Here is a 22209-nt window from a genome sequence, read left to right as displayed (position 1 = left end):
TTAAATCGAAATGTTAGGTCTTGTTGGAATTCCCTCCACCTCTGCTGTATAGCGGACGGGCAGAGAATATGGCACCCGGGCAGGACCGCCTAGGTCTCAAATCCACACTGGGGGCTCCGCAAGCCTCTCCTCAACGTTGCCGCCTTGGCAAGGTGATGTTGAATAACCCTTGACACTGAGAGGAGAGATGGCCCCCTGTAGTTGTTACGCCAAGGGCATCCTTCCAAATCCCGTGGAGCTCCGTCCTGTGGTCCAGACGGTCGTGAAGATGTCATGCAGGGCAGTCTTGCACGTCTCTGCCACACCACTAACAGAGTTTCTAGATTTGAAGCTTTCGTGACTGCAAGGATTCATACTCTTAGTTTATTCGGTAAAGTCACGTAGGTGAAAAATGAAATTAAAATTAATTAAAATAATAAAAATCACGACGTTTCGGAGGCAACACAAGTCTACGTCAGGTGGGACCGTCACAGCCAGATTTGCTGTATCAAGTGTATCAAGTGATACAGCAAATCTGGCTGTGACGGTACCACCTGATGACGGAGACTTGTGTTGCCTCCGAAACGTCGTGATTTTTATTATTTTAATAAATGTTTATTACTTTAATTAATTTTAATTTCATTTTTCGTGATTTATTATTTTTTATTATTTGATTTTTATAAATTTTAATTTCATTTTTTACCTACATGACGACTTTACCGAAAAAACTAAGAGTATGAGTAAGCACCAACAGAGTGTTGGGGCAAGTGCACGAGGGGGGTGGGTGGCCAGCACCACGCCGGGCCGCCTTTGTCTCCCCAGGGACGATATTTACCGCACGCACGGCACCGGGTGCTCATTTGAGGCTGGGTCTACCTAGGGGAGGCCCGGGAGCGGCTCAGATAATCGTCACTGGTAGTGTTGGCCGTGAGCGGGAGTCGAACCCCGGGTTTCTTAGCGTAGCGCTCACCGCTACACCACCGCTCCCTACACTCACACACAACCCCCCCACACCCCCCCCCCCCACACAACCCCCCCACACAATCCCCCCCCCCACACACCCCCCCCCCACACACCCCCCCCCCACACACACACCCCCCCCACACACCCCCCCCCACACACAACCCACCCCACACACCCCCCCCCACACCCCCCCCCACACACCCCCCCCACACACACAACCTCCCCTCCACACCCCCCCCCACACACCCCCCCCACACACACCCCCCCACCCCCCACACACCCCCCCCCACACACCCCCCCACACACCCCCCCACACACCCCCCCCCACACACCCCCCCCCACACACCCCCCCCCCACACAACCCCCCCCACACACACACAACCCCCCCACACACCCCCCCCCACACACCCCCCCCCACACACCCCCCCCCCCACACCCCCCACAACCCCCCTCCACACAACCCCCCCACACCCACACCCCCCCCCACACAACCCCCCCACACACACAACCCCCCCCACACAATTCCCCCCCCACACCCCCCCCCACACCCCCCCACACAGCCCCACCCCACACACCCCCCACCACCACCGCACTAGAACCTCTCTCTGAACCGCGTCGTCTTGTCCCCCATCTACAACCCAAGCTCCGCCCCCACCCCCCCTCCTCCCCGCCGACGTCACCGCTGACGTCATCGGCCACGCCCCCTTTTCTCGCCCGAGTCGCTGCCGTCCCCTCGGGCGCGTCTTGTACCGAACATCGAGTCGCCTCGGCCCCTGAAAGGCGCGCGGCTTCCCACAGGCCTCCATCACCACCTCCTTCTCCACCTCCTTCTCCTCCTCCACCTCCTCTTCCTCTCTCCATACCACCACCACCTCCTCATCCATCGTCTTCCTTTGTGGAAGAAGTCAGCGGCGGCTACGGCGGCTGTGGGCGCGAAGAAACGACTCGGAGAGAGGTTCTTGATTCACGTTATCACTTCACGATTTGCTCCCTTCTCCCTCCCTGTGGTTTACAAACATTCGATGGCTCCCACCGAGCTCGCCGTGGTTTACGAAGAGTCGGATCCGCGTTCGATCGCTCGCACTGTGCTCCGTTTGTGGATACGACGCGTCGGATTCACTCTCACTGTGGTCACAAAGAAGTGAATTTACACTTCCCTCCGCTGTTACAGGAGGTTGGATTCACTCCCCATGTCTCGTTCGTGCTGCATTCACTGTGGTTACAGGAGGTGCCGGCCACCGCAGGCTACACGGGTGACCTTTGTCTTTGTGTGTTCATAGGCACTTGCCCCCTATAGGCTGTTAGATGCTACACGGGGGAGCTTTGTCTTTGTGTGTTCATAGGCACTTGCCCCCTATAGGCTGTTAGAGGCTACACGGGGGAGCTTTGTCTTTGTGTGTTCATAGGCACTTGCCCCCTATAGGCTGTTAGATGCTACACGGGGGAGCTTTGTCTTTGTGTGTTCATAGGCACTTGCCCCCTATAGGCTGTTAGATGCTACACGGGGGAGCTTTGTCTTTGTGTGTTCATAGGCACTTGCCCCCTATAGGCTGTTAGAGGCTACACGGGGGAGCTTTGTCTTTGTGTGTTCATAGGCACTTGCCCCTACAGTCTGCTAGAGGCTACACGGGGGAGCTTTGTCTTTGTGTGTTCATAGGCACTTGCCCCTACAGTCTGCTAGAGGCTACACGGGGGACCTTTGTCTTTGTGTGTTCATAGGCACTTGCCCCCAATAGGCTGTTAGAGGCTACACGGGGGACCTTTGTCTTTGTGTGTTCATAGGCACTTGCCCCTACAGGCTGTTAGAGGCTACACGGGGGACCTTTGTCTTTGTTCATAGGCACTTGCCCCTACAGTCTGCTAGAGGCTACACGGGGGACCTTTGTCTTTGTGTGTTCATAGGCTCTTGCCCCCAATAGGCTGTTAGAGGCTACACGGGGGACCTTTGTCTTGGTTCATAGGCACTTGCCCCCTATAGGCTGTTACAGGCTACACGGGGGACCTTTGTCTTTGTGTGTTCATAGGCGCTGCTGCTGCTACTCGCTACTAACAGCACTTGCCCCAGCAGTCTGTTACAGGCTACACGGGGGACCTTTGTCTTTGTGTGTTCATAGGCACTTGCCCCAGCAGTCTGTTACAGGCTACACGGGGGACCTTTGTCTTTGTGTGTTCAGAGGCACTTGCCCCAGCAGTCTGTTAAAGGCTACACAGGGGACCTTTGTCTTTGTGTGTTCATAGGCGCTGCTGCTACTCGCTACTAACAGCACTTGCCCCCAATAGGCTGTTACAGGCTACACGTTGAACCTTTGTCTTTGTTTTATCTGTGGCATTTATACAGGACCAGGAAAGGGCGGTCCTGCACAGATGCCATATTTTCTGTCCGGCGTAGGGAATTCCAACAGGATCTACATCTCTGTTTTGGTGACCTGGTCAAGGCCTCTGATACCATCAGAAGGCCTGGGCTCTGGGTTGTTCTTTGCGCTTTCGGAGTCCCTGACTCTCTGCTCACAATCATCAAGGACCTTCATGATGGTGAGCAGGCCTGGGTAAAACTACGTGGCCGGGAGTCTGAGCCATTCCCTGTTCACCTTGAGGTGCGACAAGGATGTCCTCTGGCTCCCACATTATTTAACATCTATTTTGACCGCGTAGTTTGAGAAGCTTTGCATGGCTGTACCGGAGGAATTTCCATCTGGTACATATACAATGGGAGGCTCATCGATGCCCAGGTGCGGTCGAGGGATGGCTCCCTATTTGTCAACCATGTTATGTATGATCATGATCTGGTGATTGATGCTCACTTAGAGGAGGAGTTGTTGGTGCTGCTGCTGAACCTGGAGTGTGCCCCTAAGAGGTGGGGTCTTACCATCAGCTCCACCAAAACGAAGCACCTGCCTGGGTATTTTGTGCCACCAAACACTCCACCCCTTCAGCTCCCCATTGGTGATATAGTAGTTGTGGAGAGAGTGGATAGGTTCCCATACCTGGGCAGTCTGCTTATGACCGGCCCCGGTTTGACAGCAGAGGTCTCGCTCCGAATCACTCAAGCGGCATTATCTTATCGGCTGCGTAATGCTTTGTGGAAGCTACCTGGTCTGTCACTTCACACGAAGCTTCAGGTCTTCTCGGCCATAGTCATGCCCTCCCTTCTCTATGGTTGTGAAACGTGGAACCCCCTAATGTAACACCTTCGCCGGTTAGAAACATTTCGACTGGCCTACCTATGATCCATCCTGGGTTTAACCAGGCTGGATTGTGTAAGCTTACAAATCCTTGAAAGATCTGGACAAAGTCCCATCGGTGAACTCCTCCGGCAGGCAAGGCTGCATTGGCTGGGTCGTGTAGCCTGTATGCCCAGCCACCACATGCCTAAACAGCTTTTGTTTAGCCGGATCGAAGGGGCAAAACGGGCACGGCACGGGCTAGTGTAGAGATGGAGTGATGTAGTACAAGAGGATGTAGAGCTCAGTGGGCTTGCCGATGACTGGTACCAGCGGTGTCAAGATCGGCCTCTGTGGAGGAGGCTCGTGAAGGACGCTGCTGGGCAGTTGGAGGCAGTCGCCCTCCAACAACAACTGAGGGCGGAGGAGCGACGCTCACAACAACAAGCGGAGCGCCGGGTGGCTAAAACAGCAAGTTGGCACAGTAGGGGGCACAGGTGGTGCATCGGCCAGTCGTCTCAGTCAATTGACCCATGGCACCGGGGTCTTTCCCGTGATATCCTGCCAGCGGGCGTTCGACACTTCACGTGGCCTTAATGCGCACATAGCCTGGCACAAGCGCCGTGGTGACATCACTGCCAATGGCAGCTGTTGTATATGTATAAAAGCTGCCTGCCGAGTAGTACACAGTACATAGTGTTGTATCTCTGTGGATCTTCATAACTCTGCGTGTATCTCTGTGTATCTCTATATATGTGTGTGTGTATTTATGTATCTCTGTGTGTATGTGTGTGTATGTATCTATAAGGCGGCCTGGCATGGTGCTGGCCACCCACCCCCTCGTAAGCCTTTTCTGCTTTCGTAGGTGCTCACTAACAGCACTTGCCCCTACAGCCTGTTAAGCCTATACAGGGGATCTTTGTATGTATCTGTCTATCTGTGTGTATCTCTGTATGACAGCCACCTGCCGAGTAGTACACACACACGGTGCGCACACAGCCCAAGGTGTTGTAGGTCCCGCACCCGACCGCGTAGCCGCACGCCGCGTGAACTCAAAACCGCACGGCAGCGCAAATTTCGGGGAGAAAGCGGAATTTCGGCCGCACAACACGCCGTTCCCGCGTGGAGCGGATAAGACAGCGGGGGGAGAACCCCGAGCGAGCGAGTGTGTGTGTGTGTGTGGAACATCGAATCGGATGTCGAAATTGGTATAATTTTTTTTTCGCTTTTAATTTTTGGCTTGCTCGCTCACCCCCCCCCCGCCCCTCCCCGGCCAGATGGCTTCGCACATTCAATTGCCGTTCATCAAACGAGAGAAGGACGAGACCGGTGGCCTCGGGATGTGGCCCAACTCGATGGAGAGGCCGGAAGACGACGACGCTGGTGAGATCGGCGGTGCTGCCCGGTCCTCCCTCTCGTCCCCATCCGTGAAACCTTTCGAGGAGTTGGTGGTGGTGGGGGGGGGAGGAAGGGACACCCGATGGCTAAATAGACAACAACAACAACAAAAACTACTACATCAGAGCCCCCTACTCTTAACAACGCTAATTGGTTCCCACGAAACAGGTCGTCGAGCGATTTTGTTCGCACGGCGAGTATATAGGAAATACGGCGGTTAAAGGCTTAATTCGTTCCGATGGCAACGAAAGTTACCCCCTTCTTCACCCAAGGAACGTACTTTCAAATATTTAAACGATGGATATTAATACGTAAACATACTAACATCATAAGCACGTAATGTTTAAAGGAACGTGCTTAATCGATGCATTAATATTTACTCTACCTACAACAGCCCGTCGTTAACAGCGGAATGGTCGTTAAGCGAACACACTGGGCTCTAAGGAGGCACTACACTCCTATACATTACACTACTATACACTACACTATACACTACTATACACTACACTATACACCACTACACATTGGGCTCTATAGAGGCCCATCGTTAAGCGATTAGTCGTTAATGGGTAGTTGTTAAGAGGGGTTCTACTCTACACCACTATACACTACACTACTATACAGGACACTACTATACAGGACACTACTATACACTACACATTGTGCTCTATGGAGGCCCATCGTCAAGCGATTAGTCGTGAACAGTGGTGGTCGTTAAGAGGGGATTCTACTGTAACAAAGTAGTGACTCTGCGTCGTGCTCTGAAGGGAGGGGGGAGGGGTAGCCTCCCACAACAGCTGAGCACTAGGATGGCGTGGAGAGGTGGTGGGGATTGTGAAACGGGCAAAAACTTTCATTCAAAAGTCCGCAGACACAAAGATCCCCCGATATAGCCTTACCAGACTTGGAGCAAGTGCTGTTCGCGAACACCTATCAAGGCGGACGCGGCACGCGGGGGGGGGCTGGGTGGCCAGCACCACGCCCGACCGCCTTTGTCTCCCCAGTGGCGATGTTTACTACACACTGTACCGGGTACTCATTTGAGGCTGAGTCGACCTAGGGGAGGCCCGGGACCAGGTTCAGATAATCGTCACTGGGGGTGTTGGCCGTCAGTGGGAATCGAACTCGGGTCGCCGGGTTCGTGGGGCCTCAGGGTCCAATCCCTGGTCACCATTGCATTCACTTGAATCGTAATAATAATTTTAAAAACACGCACCTGGCTTACACGTAGCAACCAGTTCATCACAGTTGAGCTAACACACCGGCTACATCTTTACCACTTGAACCTCGTGATTTGTCTCAAGTGAGGCTTGCCCGTCTCATCGGTGTCCTCCTTTTATGTATGTGTTCATTTATTTGTAATGTCAACGATAACAAATGCAGGAAAGCACAGCCGCAAACTTACAGAACATCTTAACGACCAGTTAACATTAATGTTAACTTCCTCGCCTGGAACACCGGAGGTCGTGGGTTCCATCCCGACCCTGACACTGTCTGCTGTATATTTGGAGTTTGCGTCTCTCTCTCTCCCTTCCCGTGGAGATGTTAACGACCTCGCAGGAGGTTGTGGTTTCAATCCCGACCCTGATGCCTGTTGTATATTTGGAGTTTGCATGTTTCTCTCTCTCCATAGTCGTGTGGATTTTTCTCCGGGTCCTCCGTTTTTTTTCTTTCTTTCTCCGCACGTATAAAAATGCGTTTAGAGTATTTGGCTCTTGCTATACATTTCCACACGATGATGATGATGAAAAGCCACTTAATTGAGCTATAATTGTGATTGGCCAGGGTCGTTTCTGAAAAAAGAGATACTAAACAGCAGCTCAGTGTGGGGCCTTACCTGATAAAATAAAAAATAAAATTGTTTTCTTCTTGTCGTATGGCTGATGCAGATGCAGAGCAACAACTATCATTTCACATTCAGATGTTCAAGCCAGGAGCAGCGGAGTGTATCGCTGCGATGTCTATTTCGTATTTTAATGATTAGTTAAATAGTTAGCCTAGGAACAGCTCACTTCGGGCCTAGATCTAGGTTTGGCCAGAACAAGGGCTCTGCTTTGTTTTTTTTGTTTTTAGAGCAGAGCCCAGGTACAGGGAATCCTCATTCGACGCGATCGCAGGAGTGTTTTCTCAGGACCGTTATTCACATTGCATTGCAGTTCTTGAAATACAGTTGACCATCGATTATCCGGCTTCTAACATTATACGGCTGCGGTCCCGGTACGATCCGGCAAATCCGCTCCAAAGGCTGTAACCAGTCCAGCGATCGGCACCGTGTAGCATCACAAAACAAGTAGCTACGCTTGATTTCAGTGTTACATTAAACACGACGTACAACAACTTAGACAATGAAAATGCCGCACGTATATATACATCACCCCGTGATATGCAGAGTCTTCGAGATTGGAGTGGTAAGTACGGTACAGTAAATAGTCACTTTTTAAAGTAGGATCTTTATTATTTGTCTATTTGTATGTTTATGCGAATTTCACACGGTCTACAAATTGAAAACATTCAAAACAACCACATATACACACACACACCTTCAACAATGTCATGCAAGAATGTGCAGCAATTTTAAATCGTGACGATTTAGCGATTATCGGGCGTTTTTGAAAATCCGGTGCCCCCACCCCTGCTTGGATAATTGACGATCTGTCCATAAACAAACGTAAAAAAAAATTAACCCATAAAAACAAAGTTTTTCACAAAAAATCCTTTATATGCGTGGCGGCTAGAGTCCTCTCGTCCTCTGGCTTGAGATGGCTGCCACCTATGGGTCAGATGATTGCCTGCCACCATTAAGCAATTGGTAATTAAATATAATTTATTTTTTCCTAAAAAGTGTAACATTTTGGAGAAAAAAAATTCACGAAAATAAATTGTCACACACAACGAGTCTGTGTGCAAAATGTCAGCTCGATTGGATCAGGGGAAGTGGGTTAAAAAACGACCGAAAGATTTGCACGGTCGTAAGCGCGCAAGCAAGCAAGCGAACTTAATATAAAGGATTTAAAAATACGGGGCTGGTCGTGGTTTACGCGTTTTAACCGCCGTGTCGATTCGTCGCCAATCGATCCGTGGATCAAAGTAACGATCTTACACGCCCCCCCCCCCACCCCGCCACCCCCACCTTTCAGCTGATTCTTTAGTATCGGTAAAAATCGTTGATTCCGTCGCGGTCCACCCTTTTTATCGTACCGAATGACGGAAAAAAATGGCTCTTCTTCTTGCTGGTTGGATTGCCGATCCCCTGACCCCCCCCGTATTAGACCTCCCATTTATCGTATAACGATTGTGCTTAAATGTTTTTTGTTTTTACTTTACACACACACGCACACAAATTACAGCGCAGGATTTGACGATGATTAAAGCCGAGGGAGCCAGGGTGAGGCCGGAGGCGGCGGGAAGTTCTCACGGATTCCTCGCCGCCAGGGATCGCAGCTTCATCGACGCGGAGTTGTCGCCGAGGATCGTCGGACAAGGTGAGTCCGCCCCCGTCGTGCCGCGGAGAATACGCGGCGAGGCGTTCGCTCCGTCCCTCGCCCTGGTACGCAGGATGTCGTGGGCTCGATACCGACCCTGGCAGATGCATCGTTTTGTAATATGCCGCCCAGGTTGCGTTTCTCTCCGGGTTTTTTTTCACCCCCCCCCCCCTCCACGTTTAGAATCGATGTCACGCGTTTTAAGAGGTGTTTGGCTTCCGCTATGAATTTCCAAGTGGTGATGATGATAAGCCGCTTTGTTGAGCTTGTCATCTGTGATGGCCAGGGTCACCATCACAGATGACAGTAGCTCAGCAGGTCTTATCTGGTAAAAAGAAAAAGTTATATTTGTATGTATTTTTTTTATTATTAGCTTACCTTTCCTATACTTTGGGTCTTACCTGGTAAAAATATGGATAGTTGAGTTTTATTCATATATATTTTTTCGTGATTCGCTTACCTTTAATATACTTTGCACTGCGTAGCCGGATGTAGACTTACCTGTGATTATAATTGTGCACTCTGCAGCTATAAATTTGCACGATGATGATGACGATAAGCCGCTTTGTTGAGCTATAACTTTTTGAAGGCCAGGTCGCTTCTGAGAAAAGAGTTGAACAAAATGAGAGAGCAGTAGACAAAACGCTAAAATGGTTTAAAAGATGAAAAGTGCACTTTTGTAATTACATGAAACAGAGGGTAGATTTCACGTTGTGAATTGTAATTTTGGGTTTGGTCGTGTTGTGTCAAAAAAATAAGTGTCTAAAACCCTCCTCCGCCCGACTCAGCCACCACCTCCGGTGAAATCAATCGTGCAAAATATTGACACGGGGATTGAACCTCGCTCCGCGCACGTGCGCGTCAGGCCACGTCCAAGACAGGCGAGGCTTTCATCCAGCAGCGGATAGACCACGGCCAGCGACGAGCATGTGCGGGACTAGGCCACATGACGTCCGGACGCTGTGTCGTGCAGGCGCTCGTGAAAGGGGTGGGGGAAACCGACGGCTTGGGGGGTGTTTAAAAACCCCTTGCATCTTAAAACGTGATGTGGCAGGTTGAATTATGGGGGTCACTGGGGAATGTCTTTGTTGACGACAACGTAACGGTCACAGCCCCCGTGTTGTTAAAGAATAATGAAGGCGGGCGGGGGTCAGAAAACTACTGAAAATAGACGCAAGTTTATTCCTATTCATATTCTTAGGTTTTTTCGGTAAAGTCACGTAGGTAAAAAATTAAAATTAATAAAATAAAAATAAAAATCGCGAAATTCCACCTATTTGTTAGAGTTTTTAACAGACAACGAGACAAGAAGTCACAGCTTCTCGAGACGCTGGCCTTCCTAAAGAGATGCCGCACTTGATACAGCAATCGTGCTGTGACGGTTCCACCTGAAGACGGAAGCTTGTGTTGCCTCCGAAACGTCGGGATTTTTATTTTATTTTGATTTTACTTTTATTAAGTTTATTCCATCGCCTATTGTCGATTATGATTTTTTAAATCCGAATGTTGTTACAAAAAAAAAATGCAAAGCATCTACGATGTTAAAATCAAGGAAGGGTGAATAATAGGCCTTCTAATAAATATAAAATAGCCTTTAAGAGTCTTCTTGGTTCTTTCGGTAAAGTCACGTAGAAGGGAAATAATGAAATAATAAAAATAAAACATCATTAAATAATTCTCACGACGTTTCGGCCACAACGCAAGCAGCCGTCCTCAGGTGAAGAACAGGTCTGTCTTTCCGACAGACCTGTTTATTTTTATTATTTCCCTTCTACGTGACTTTACCGAAAGAACCAAGAAGATGAATCCCTGCAGTCACGAAAGCTTTAAATCGAAATTTAGCCTTTAAGAGCTTGTGCAGGTGCCGTGGTGACGCAGTAACGAGACTGGCCACTCAGAGAATGGAGTGTTGTTGTTGTCGTCTGCTGTATACCCGCCGCTGTGTCTGTGTAGGTATACAAAGTTGCTCCTCAGCTTGTGTGTGTTATGCGGCTCTCTCTCCAAACAATGTTTTGGTCATAGACAAAAACAGCATTTGGCGTCCTCTGGTCTAACACCGTTTTGAGACTAGGCTCAAAAGAAAGCTGTCTCTGGTGTGGACCAATCCGTTTCAAAGACGATGCATCATATTACCAGTTACGTTTTTTGTTTGCATTCTGACCACAAGTATTGTGGTTAATGCAAGACATGATTCCTTGTAAAAGGTTTCAGTTTGGTGTTTTGTTTCCAGGAAAAAGGGGAAAACCTATTTTCAAAAACAAATAGGGCAACAACAACAAATGGCCCTTCTTTGTCTTCGAAAGGTTGGCCGATCCCTGCGCTAGGTAGTGGGCGGTGTTGATTATAAGAGAAAATACCGGAGTGAAGTCACAAACCCGGGGATAATTGTTGCCAAATGGTAATTGTTTAATAACAATGACTACAATAAATAATACATTGTAAAGGCGATGATGATGATGATGATTTGACGACGACACCGTGCAGTTCGTTATCACCTTAGCACTGGGGGTGGGGTATAGCGCTAGCCCCAAACGCTTTCCCCAATTTGCATTCGCGTTCTTTTTAAATAATGGAAATCACCGTCGACTCGTTTATACCAACACGACTGTGAGTACGCACGGTATGGAGTAAAAAATTAACCCGTAAAAACAAAGTTTTTCACTATAAATCCTTTATATGCGTGCCAGCCCACATTGGTCTTTGAAACGGGCGGCTAGAGTCCTCTCGTCCTCTGGCTTGAGATGGCTGCCACCTATGGGTCAGATGATTGCCTGCCACCATTAAGCAATTGGTAATTAAATATAAAAAAAATTTCCTAAAATGTTGAAAATTTTGGAAAATAAATTTCACGAAAATGCATTGTCACGCACAACGAGTCTGTGTGCAAAATGTCAGCTCGATTGGATCACGAGAAGTGGGTTAAAAAACGACCGAAAGATTTGCACGGTCGTAAGCACGCAAGCAAGCAAGCAAGTGAACTTAATATAAAGGATTTAATAAAAATGCACAGGTAGCGAGTTCAGAGCGGGGGTTCACTGCGAGACTGAGGACACAGCGGGCAGCCTAGAGGAATGTGTGCCTCATCTTGGCAGACGGTTTCAAATGTAGTAGCAACATTCTGTGCACGCACCTCCCCCGGTATCGGTGGTCACGGCACTACGTACTACAACTCGCGATTACCGGAAACCGGCGGGTCGCAAATTGTGAATTGGAACGCCGCGGTGGCTGGGAGATGTTACCTTTCTGGATTTGAAGCTTTCGTGACTGCAGGAATCCATACTCTTTGGTTCTTACGGTAAAGTCATGTAGTTAGAAAAAATAATAGATCACGACATTTCGAGCTCTCTCCCACCTGAAGACGATTGCTTGTGTGGCGATCGAAACGTCGTGATCTATTATTTTTTTCTACCTACGTGGCTTGACCGAATAAATCAAAGAAGATGTTATCTTTCTCACCTGGTATGTAGGAGAGGTTGTGGGTTCGATCCCGACTCTCTTTGACGCCTGCTGTATATTTTTGAGTTCGCGGGTCTCTCTCTCGCCCCTTGGCCTCGTGGATTTTCCCCTCCATATTTAGAATCAACGTCACGCATTGAGTGTGTCTGTCCGCTGCTATACATTGCCACGTGTTGATGATAAGCCACTTGGTTGAGTTGTTGTCATTTCGATTTAAAGCTTTCGTGACTGCAGGGATTCATCTTCTTGGTTCTTTCGGTAAAGTCACGTAGAAGGGAAATAATAAAATAATAAAAACAAAACATTATAAAATAATTCTCACGACGTTTCGCCTACAACGCAAGCAGCCGTCCTCATTCTTCACCTGAGGATGGCTGCTTGCGTTGTAGCCGAAACGTCGTGAGAATTATTTTATTATATTTTATTTTTATTATTTCCCTTCTACGTGACTTTACTGTTGTCATTTGTAATAGCCAGGCCTGAAATGGAGCTACATAGCTCAGTGGGCCTTACCAGGTAAAATAAAAATATCTAGTTAAGTAGTAACTCAGAAATATGCGAAACTCCCAAATCCTGAAATCTTACGTGGCTAGGGTTTCCCATAATTGAACCTTGAGCCCGACGCTCTTCCGTCTCGTTTTCTAATTTGCTACGTTGTGCGCGGCAGGTGAAGGCGGCTCGATGGGGCCGCTTTGCGTGGAGTGCCGCAAGGACTTTGGCGGGCGAATGCGAACGAAGGCGGACGGGCCGAAAAGACCAGGCCAGTCGCCGCGCGGCTGCGCCCAGTGCGGCAAGAAACTCGGCGCCGTGTCGTCGTACGCCGGCCGCAAGAGACGAGCCGACGAGAGGCCGCGGCCGGGCGCGACCCGCGCGGACACGGGGCCCCCGCCGCCCCTACCGCCCCTGCCGTCCCTGCCGCTCCCGCCGCTCCTGCCGCCCCTGCCGCCCGTCGGCACGTCGGCGGGCGACGAAGAGACGGCGAGCGCCCCCGGCGAGAAGCGTCACGGGTGCGGGGTCTGCGGCAAGCGCTTCGCGCAGCTCTTCCACCTGAAGAGGCACTCTCGCACGCACACGGGCGAGAAGCCGTTCGTGTGCGAGGAGTGCGGCAAGGGCTTCGCGCAGCGCTCCAACCTGGAGGCGCACGCGCGCACGCACACGGGCGAGAAGCCGTACGTGTGCCAGGAGTGCGGCCGGAAATTCTCGAAGCGCTCCACCCTGGAGAAGCACGCGGGCAAGCACCTGGACGATGAGAGCCCGCACGTGTGCGGGGAGTGCGGCAAAGCGTTCGCCCACCACTTCCACCTGGAGAAGCACTCGAGGAAGCACGCGGTCGAGAAGCCGCACACGTGCGCCGAGTGCGGGAAGGCGTTCGCGCAGCGCTCCAGCCTGGAGATGCACGCGCGCACCCACACGGGAGAGAGGCCGTACGTGTGCCAGGAGTGCGGCCGGGGTTTTTCCCACTGCTCCACGCTCAAGAAGCACTCGAGGACGCACACGGGCGAGAAGCCGCACGTGTGCAAGGAGTGCGGCAAGGCGTTCATACAGCGCTGCGCCCTGAACATGCACGCGCGCACGCACACGGGCGAGAAGCCGTACATGTGCGTCGAGTGCGGCAAGAGGTTCACCAAGCGCTTCAACCTGGAGATGCACTGCCGCACGCACACGGGCGAGAAGCCGCACATGTGCACCGAGTGCGGCAAGGGCTTCACGGCGAGCACCGACTTGAACAAGCACTCGAAGACGCACACCGGCGAGAAGACGCACATCTGCAAGGAGTGCGGCAAGATGTTCTCGAAGCGCTCCACGCTGGAGACGCACTCCCGCACGCACACGGGCGAGCGTCCGTACATGTGCGAGGAGTGCGGCAAGCGCTTCACGCAGCGCTACAACCTGAAGATGCACTCCCGCACGCACACGGGCGAGCGTCCGTACATGTGCGTGGAGTGCGGCAAGGGCTTCTCCCAGCGCTCCACCCTGGACACGCACTCGCGGACGCACACGGGCGAGAAGCCGTACATGTGCGTGGAGTGCGGCAAACGCTTCGCGCAGCGCTACAACCTGGAGATGCACTCCAGAACGCACACTGGCGAGAAGCCGCACGTGTGCAAGGAGTGCGGCAAGGGCTTCTCCCAGCGCTCCACCCTGGACACGCACGCGCGCACGCACACGGGCGAGAAGCCGTACATGTGCGTCGACTGCGGTAAGAAGTTCACGCAGCGCTACAACCTGGAGATGCACTCGAGGACGCACACGGGTGAGAAGCCGCACCAGTGCAGGGAGTGCGGCAAGGGCTTCTCCCAGCGCTCCACCCTGGAGACCCACGCCAGAACGCACACGATCGAGCGGCCGTACATGTGCGTTGAGTGCGGGAAGAGGTTCACGCAAGGCTACGACTTGGAGATGCATTACAGAACGCACATCGGAGAGAAGCCGCACATGCCCCAAGATTGCGGGAAGGGCTTCATGTGAAATTGTCATCGGCAGGTGCGGGATTTATGACCGCCGTGCTCCGGTGGGGAAAACCGTTGATCCGCAACGGGTTTTCCCCCTTCGGGATTCGAAGCGAGGATTCGATGCAGGTGTCCGACGAGTTAAAATTGATTTAATATCCTGAATTGTTACATCCCCGATTGTATATAGTCGTTAATCTTCTTATTTGTATAACCGATGTTGTTGTTCTGGAGTGGCGTTTCTCAAAATAACTTTTGTTTGGCCCGCGAAACCGCTCGGCCGATGCAAACATTTCTGCGGAACGCCCAGACCAACCCCCCCCTCCATTATCCATCCCTGCCGACGAAACGCATTCACTTATCTCTCTCTAAATACAGGGACTCCTCCACTTACGAACGAGTTAGGTTCCAGAGGTACTGTTCGTAAGTCGATTTGTTCGTAAGTCCAACTTTACGCCCTGCCGATTACAACCGTGTTGTACGGCACGGACACTAAACACGGGGAATGGCTTTAAAAGTTGTATAATCTCCTGTAGATGTAGATGCCACCGGCTTTTCTTACGACCACCCTCAACACTTTCACCTTTGCTCCTGCGACGCGATGGTGGGTCAATGATGTTCGTGAAAGAGCAGAGAGAACGTCGGAGTGAAGCGCACAGCGACAACGCAACAGCAACAGACGATGGCGGCGTCCCAGGCAGAAATGCTGGGTAATGAATGGGAATGCTGGGTAATGAATGGGAATGCTGGGTAATGACACCGAACAACCACCGCCATCCGAACAGGCAACTAGTCGTACAGACCGGATTTGTTCGTGTCTCTGAAAGTTCGTCGAATGTACGTAAGTAGAAGAGTCCCTGTACCGGTCATACAAAATGATTCATATTAGCGGAACTTAAAAAGAAACAACTTGAATGCAGCAATTTGGGGAGGGGGGGGGGAGCATTTAGATCTTAGGGGTAGGGTAGTTTGATCAGGGGTAGTTTGCCGAACTTAATACTTTTTTGTTATTAAATATCACGAGCTAAGATGTTCATTAACGTCCATGACAAAAGGTGTTTATTTGCGGAGCAACCTGCGTTTGCATCGCAACCACCGCGGGGTCCAGCCGGAGGACTGTCGGGGTACCTCTGGTGGTACCGGGGGTACCTCTGGTGGTACCGGAGGGGAACCACACTTTAACCACACCGCTCTTGTGTCGAGCGGCGACAACGATAATTTCACATCGAGGTGGTCAATGAAACCGGACGGTTGCGTCTGGAGCAATCAATCATCGCCGTTGCGATGATGACACCTCCTCCTCCGTGTTTGTGAATCGGGCATCGAGGTGCTCTGCTCTGGGTGACGATAGTCGCACGCCAGAGATGTATATCTTTTATTCGTTTGCGCATCATCTTCAAGTTGTTCGGTTTGCGCGGTTTTTTTTGTTATTGCCGTTTATAGAGTCGTGCCCGTCGGAGGTGGTCAGGGTGGTCTCGTCGCTGCGTTTTGTCGTTCTTAACGGCCGTTTGTTGCTTAAGTCGCGTTTGCGCCAGCCGAATCCGAGCGGGGGTGTTGTGTTTCTTTATTTATTCGACCCCTGTCGTAAGTGCTTGACATGGGGCGGCCACCCTCGACTCTTCAAATCGTTTTTGTTGTTGTTATCTACGGCCTCAGCTGCGTGTGGCCGTCCGGTGCTTGGCCAGCAGGGGGCAGTGGAGTCCACATCACCGACGGCGCACTGACGGGGGTGGAGGGCTTTCTGTTGTGTGTGCGGGTTGACCAAGTTGGCACAGTCGGGGGGCACAGGTGGTGCATCAGCCAGTCGTCAGTCAGTCGACCCATGGCACCTGCTTGGTCTGCCCCGTGACCTCCTGCCGGCGGGGCATCCCGACACTTCACGTGGCCGTGGCGTGCACCTAGCCTGGCGCAAGCGCCGTGGTGACGGCACCGCCACTTAGGGGAGAATGGCGGTTGTTGTTGACAACGTCCGGTGACTGGACGATGTTTGTTTGAATGATCGTTTGGCTTTACCTCCGTCAAGGCGGAGTGTCTTGCTCTTGATTGTGAAAGAGACGCGCACACACACACGCAAGGCTTTGTTTGACTAATGCTGTAGGCCCTCGTTTAGCGCGCTAGCTAGCTAGCAGCGGCAGCAGTTGTAGACGCGTCGCTGAAAAGTGCCGCGCGAAGTGATGAAACGCATTTGGGCGAAAACGAATGTCCCCGTCGTAAATAGCGTACCGACGTTTGGCGAGATGCGACGTCACTACCACACACGCCACGCCACCCGATGGCGAAAGGGGCAAATTAACCGAGGGATGCGCCGCCACCCGCGCGCCGCTGTATCCTTCCGCGTGACCATATCGCACCGCTCAAGAAAGTAGTTCGTCGTCGTCGACCGCTCAGAAACCGCCGCTTATAACAACGGGTGCGAGCCGTTCCGCGTCGTAACGGTACGCGTCACAACGGGCATGTCCCACGTCACAACGGAGCGCGTGCGCCCTGCGGTATGACGGCGTGTCACTGCGTCGTTCGAAGAGTGCTCCTCCAGTGGAAGAAGAACGCCGCCGTAGCGAAAACGCGTGGCACAGCGGAGTTTGCGCCGCCGCACTCCGCCACGCTGGACCGGCGTGGGCTGGTTACGGGGGGGGGGGCGATGTTCGCCGCTGATGTTCGCTGTGGCCGAGCGTTGAGCCTCGGGTGCCCAGGTTCAATGTCCGGCTGCCGGAATACCCAGAGAAAAATCACGCACAACAGGGGAGTTTGTACGTACGTTATGTATGTTGAACTTCTCTGGGGGGGGGGGTGGGGGACGACAAGCTAAACGCAACAACAAGTGGAGTTTTGACTTAAAACTTTCGTGACTGCAGGAATTCATATTCTTGGTTCGTTCGGTAAAAGTCGCGTAGATCAGCATCTACGCGACTTTACCGAAAGAACCAAGAATAACAAGTGTAGTAGTTATTAAGAAATAAGAAGTTTTGCTAATTCAAATTATTTAAAATTGCACAGCTCCCAGTGGCTCTCTCTTGTCGGAATGAAGAGCGTTCCAGACGGCCGCCGAAGCGTGTCTGATGGGGTGAATGTGGCGAAGTTCCTTTATTCGCGGAGTTTCTTCATTCGCGGAGTTTCTCGAGGGGAGAGGGGTGGGGGGTCACGTCCTGAGCCCCCCCCCCCCTCCACGCCACCATCCCCCTGATTTTCGGCCGTCTACGCATTTCCCCTTATTCGTCACCTGGTGCCAAACGCCATCTCCACTCTCATCGTATCTACACGTGTATATATGGCGCCTTTGCTTTATGAGCAATCGTTTAAACAAAACAAATGGTACGTCGCGCGATCGTCGTTGAGATAAAGAGTGTGGTTATTTTAAAAGGCGCTGGCGGCGGAGGGAATGGTGACCCTTTGGAGAGATGGAGTGGTTGGGGGTAGTGATTAGGGGTAGTATTTGTGAACTTCTTTCGCACAGTACGTAGGCAACCGCGCTAATCGGAGGTGTGCGGCGGTAAGGACGGCAAACTAAACGCAACGACGAGAAGCCGTTCTAAAGAATTGAGTTGATGGTGATGACGATGCTTTAAAAGCGCAGCATTATTCCAGTGGCTTCCTTTTATCGGAAGGAAGAGCGGCGTTTCAGACGGCCAGCCGAAAGCCGTCGCCGCCGGTAGCGAGGATGACGACCGGGGAGTTGGCGTCACGACACACAGAAAAACCACCTTGTCGCAACCGACTGCCCTAAGGGGGGGTTGCCCGGGACCCCCCCCCCCCCCCCCGTCGTTTGCGTCCACTCCAAAATCTCCCCCGTGGTGTCCCCCTCGACACTCGTTGACTCCGTCCTTGTCCCATCTCCATCGAGCAACCCGCTACACACCCCCCCCCCCCCCCTTCGCAACATCCACGAAAATCACCTCGCTCAGTCGCGTTAACCCCTTAGACGCCCTTCGTCCTCGGCTCGGTTCCTTCGCCTCCCTTGCCACTTGCAGTCCCTTGCGCTGGATCCTCTGCCATCGCCACCACGGTGGTGGTGGGTGGGGTGTGTGGGCCTCCAAAGATCGCCTGGCTGGCCTGTGCCCACCGTCTCCTTGTTCTCGGTCGTCTGCCGAGTTAGTTGTCTAACTCAGCGGTCCCCAACCTTTTTGGCACCAGGGACCGGTTTCGTGGAAGGCAATCTTTTTTCACGGACCGGGGGGGGGGGATGGGTTAATCATTGGGTCTTTCCCTCTTTTCAAAGAAGCTCTCCAGCGACGTTTGTTTTTTGTACTCATTTTGGCTAAGGGTTAGAGCTTGTGGGCTTACCAAAACCACGACTGAGACGAGTGCGCAGTGCGGGAAAGAGGCGCGGATGGAAGTTGTCAATAAAATAATGGGGGCGGGCCACGCGCGGACTCAACGCTCTCACCTCCTGTTGTGCGGCCCGGTTCCTGACAGGCCACGGACCGGTACGGGTCTGCGGCCCGGGGATTGGAGACCCCCCCCCCCCTCCTTTGCATAATGACTCATGGTTAGAACTCTCGGCACGAGCAGCATCGGCATCACCGCGACGCGCAACCTCCTCTCGTACACCCAGGAGCCAGGCATGTGGTCGCTGCTTAGGCATTGTAAACTAAAAAACTCAACCGTTTAAAAAAGAAAATTCCAGGTTAAGGCCCCAACTGAGCTGCTGTATAGCTATTTTTTTTCTTCAGAAGCTACCTGGACACAAATGGTGTCTCAGCGAAGTGGCTCATCCGGCATCACTTGGACATTTGTCGCAGCAGCCAAATACTCCAAAGCGCGCGGTGATGTTGATTATAAACGTGGAGGGAGGAAAAAAAACCGGAGGACCCGGAAAAAAATCCACGCGACCACAACGGGTAGAGAGAGAGAGAGACAGACTCCAAATATACAGCGAACCCATGAACTCCTGTATACCAGGCGAGGCAGTTAACATCTCCTAGCCACCGTAGCCCTCTCAGCCGTCTGGAACGCCCTCGTCATCCCGCCGCCACGTTCAATGGACGTCGGCTTTCAAGAGGCGCTCCGTTCACCTGGCGTGCGAGTGACGCTGCGCATTTGACTCTGCGCATCGGGGCGACATTCGCTCATTCTTGATTTGAAGCTTTCGTGACTGCAGGAATCCATACTCTTTGTTTATTTCGGTAAAGGCACGTAGGTATAAAATAAAATAAATCGCGACGTTTCGGGCACAGCACAAGCGTCCGTCATCAGGTGGGAAAGCATGATCTGCTGCTGAGGCCGACTGCTTTCCCTCCTGATGACGGACGCTTGTGTTATTTTATACCTATGTGACTTTACCGAAAGAACCAAAGGGAGGATACATTCGCTCATATCTGTGACACGTATCAAATTGCGCGTTTTCGCTGCGGCAACAATAGCGGTCTGCATTATATGATTAGGATACACCTAAACCTGATGTTCCGTCGTCACCTCGCGAGTTTCACAAATCTGTGCTCTGTGTGTGATCAAACCAACCCTTGTTTCTAGCGTGTGATGTCTTACACAAGGAGCGCGACACTACATTTGACTCCGCGACACTAAGAAGACGAAACTACATGCACGCACACGAATTCAAGCGAACACGACAGCCGTCATCCAATTCAAACGCTCTGCCATTGTAAAAAATATATATATATAAAATGCACGATTCGAATCGCAACCCTTGCAGCCACTAATATATAGTCAACACAATTTGATTAATTAGTTTCTTTTTATTCTAGACATGCCAATTAGGACTGTCTAATATGATGTCCGAGTCTCATTGTGTGATGTACGCTTGTCATTGTGAGTGGTCTTGCTTTTATCTTCCAGGATAAAAAAAAAGAGAGCCACTTTTATCCGATTCCAAACCGAACCGATATGTACACGGCGAGTGATTGTTTTGTGTGTGTTTAGTTAAATTAACAAAACATCCTCCATTCGTGGGGCCCTCGGTCTCAAACCCACGGCACCGTGCCGAAAATCGACTTTCGTGCGCTCCCGTTTTTTTAAGACCGGCGGCCTGAGAGGCTGGTCGCGAACCGCCCCGAACGACGCGTTTGACGACGTGGGGCATCGTTCCCACTCTTGAACATCCCAAGGGCTCTTGTCATGGGGAGGGAGGACGGTGGTGGGTGGGGAGGGGGGCCTTGTTCATTAGTTAATTGGACGAAACGACGCGCTGTTACTGCCTTGACCCTTTCACCCCATCGTGTACATACATCCGCGATCACACACTCATCCCACACGCCTAGCCCCGGTTAAAATGTTTCCATTGTGTGTGTATATCTCTTCCTATAAATTGCTTTTTCTCTCTCTTTCTCCCCCCCCCCCTTCCAAATTCCTAGATTGCAGCTCGGGACACGCGTTGTTATATTGACCTGTTTACTCTGGTTGTTTAGATGTTGCATAGGTTAGCGGCCGTGCTTTCCTGTATTTGTTGTCGTTACAAAATAAACGCATATGCATACAAAATGATGGAGGAGTTGGGGTGGGGGGTGCACCGGTGAGTACTCTCGAGCCAAATAAAGACAGCCGAGACGTTTCAGACCAATCGTGAGAATAAAAGTGGCAGGACCGAATTTTAAGCACCGAGTTGCTGGCGGGAGCTGGGATTCCCAGTGGAGAGGCATTCGTTAGCTCTCAGTTGAGATGGGTCCGGGCAACGTAGCTCGAATTGCCAGAACATCGCCTTCCTAAAATCCTTGTCCACGGTGAACTCAAAGAGGACTGAGCGTGTTCCCTGTGGCCAAAAACTTGCGCTACAACAAAAAAAACTCCTTAAAAGACACCCCCCAAGACTGCCGGTATCATTACTGTGTGTGGGTCCCATCGTGGCGAAGAAATGTCAGAGCCAAAGCCGCAAGCAGTGGAGAGAAAGCGGCTGCTGTAGCGGACTCTGGTCAAGAGGATTGAAGAGAAACACATTCCTGCGGAGGGAGCTGGTAGGAACGTTGGGTTGCTCGGTCAATGGCCAGGGTCAATGGCGGCGTGGTGTATTCCGCAAATATGGCCGACTGGGAGGGCGGGCACAAGCCGGCGTGAGTAGGTTAAACGTTGAGTTTTATAAGGACACCACGGGGTGACCAGCCCCTCCCCACCCAGCCCCACCCCTAACACCCCCCCACCCAGCACCACCCTCCCCACCCAGCCCTCCCTGCACGACGGACGGACGGACACAATAATCCTCTGTGGGCTGGTGTAACCAGGAGGTTCCTACCAGTATAAGGGATCTACATCATGGGACCTCCTTTGCCAGTACCAAAATATGAAAATAGGTTTTTCCCCTTTTATCTGGCAACAAAACAGGTGTGTTAAGTTGTTAAAACACCAAACTGAAACCTTTTACAAGGAATCATGTCT

At 51.7% G+C, this 22209-nt stretch overlaps 1 protein-coding gene across 1 annotated transcript; it reads left to right on the top strand.

Annotated features, from left to right (window-relative positions):
• Positions 1 to 1684: 1684 nt before the first annotated feature.
• LOC144949836 (uncharacterized) lies at positions 1685 to 21345 on the top strand. Its single transcript, XM_078879794.1, has 4 exons — positions 1685 to 1897; positions 5381 to 5486; positions 8849 to 8983; positions 13107 to 21345. The coding sequence occupies exons 2-4, from the start codon at positions 5381 to 5383 to the stop codon at positions 14906 to 14908; spliced, it is 2043 nt and encodes a 680-aa protein (XP_078735920.1). The 5' UTR covers positions 1685 to 1897; the 3' UTR covers positions 14909 to 21345.
• Positions 21346 to 22209: the final 864 nt, after the last annotated feature.

Source organism: Lampetra fluviatilis, chromosome 55 (assembly GCF_964198595.1).
Source record: "Lampetra fluviatilis chromosome 55, kcLamFluv1.1, whole genome shotgun sequence".
Lineage (NCBI taxonomy): Eukaryota > Metazoa > Chordata > Hyperoartia > Petromyzontiformes > Petromyzontidae > Lampetra > Lampetra fluviatilis.
This window is presented reverse-complemented; position numbering and strand designations above follow the sequence as displayed.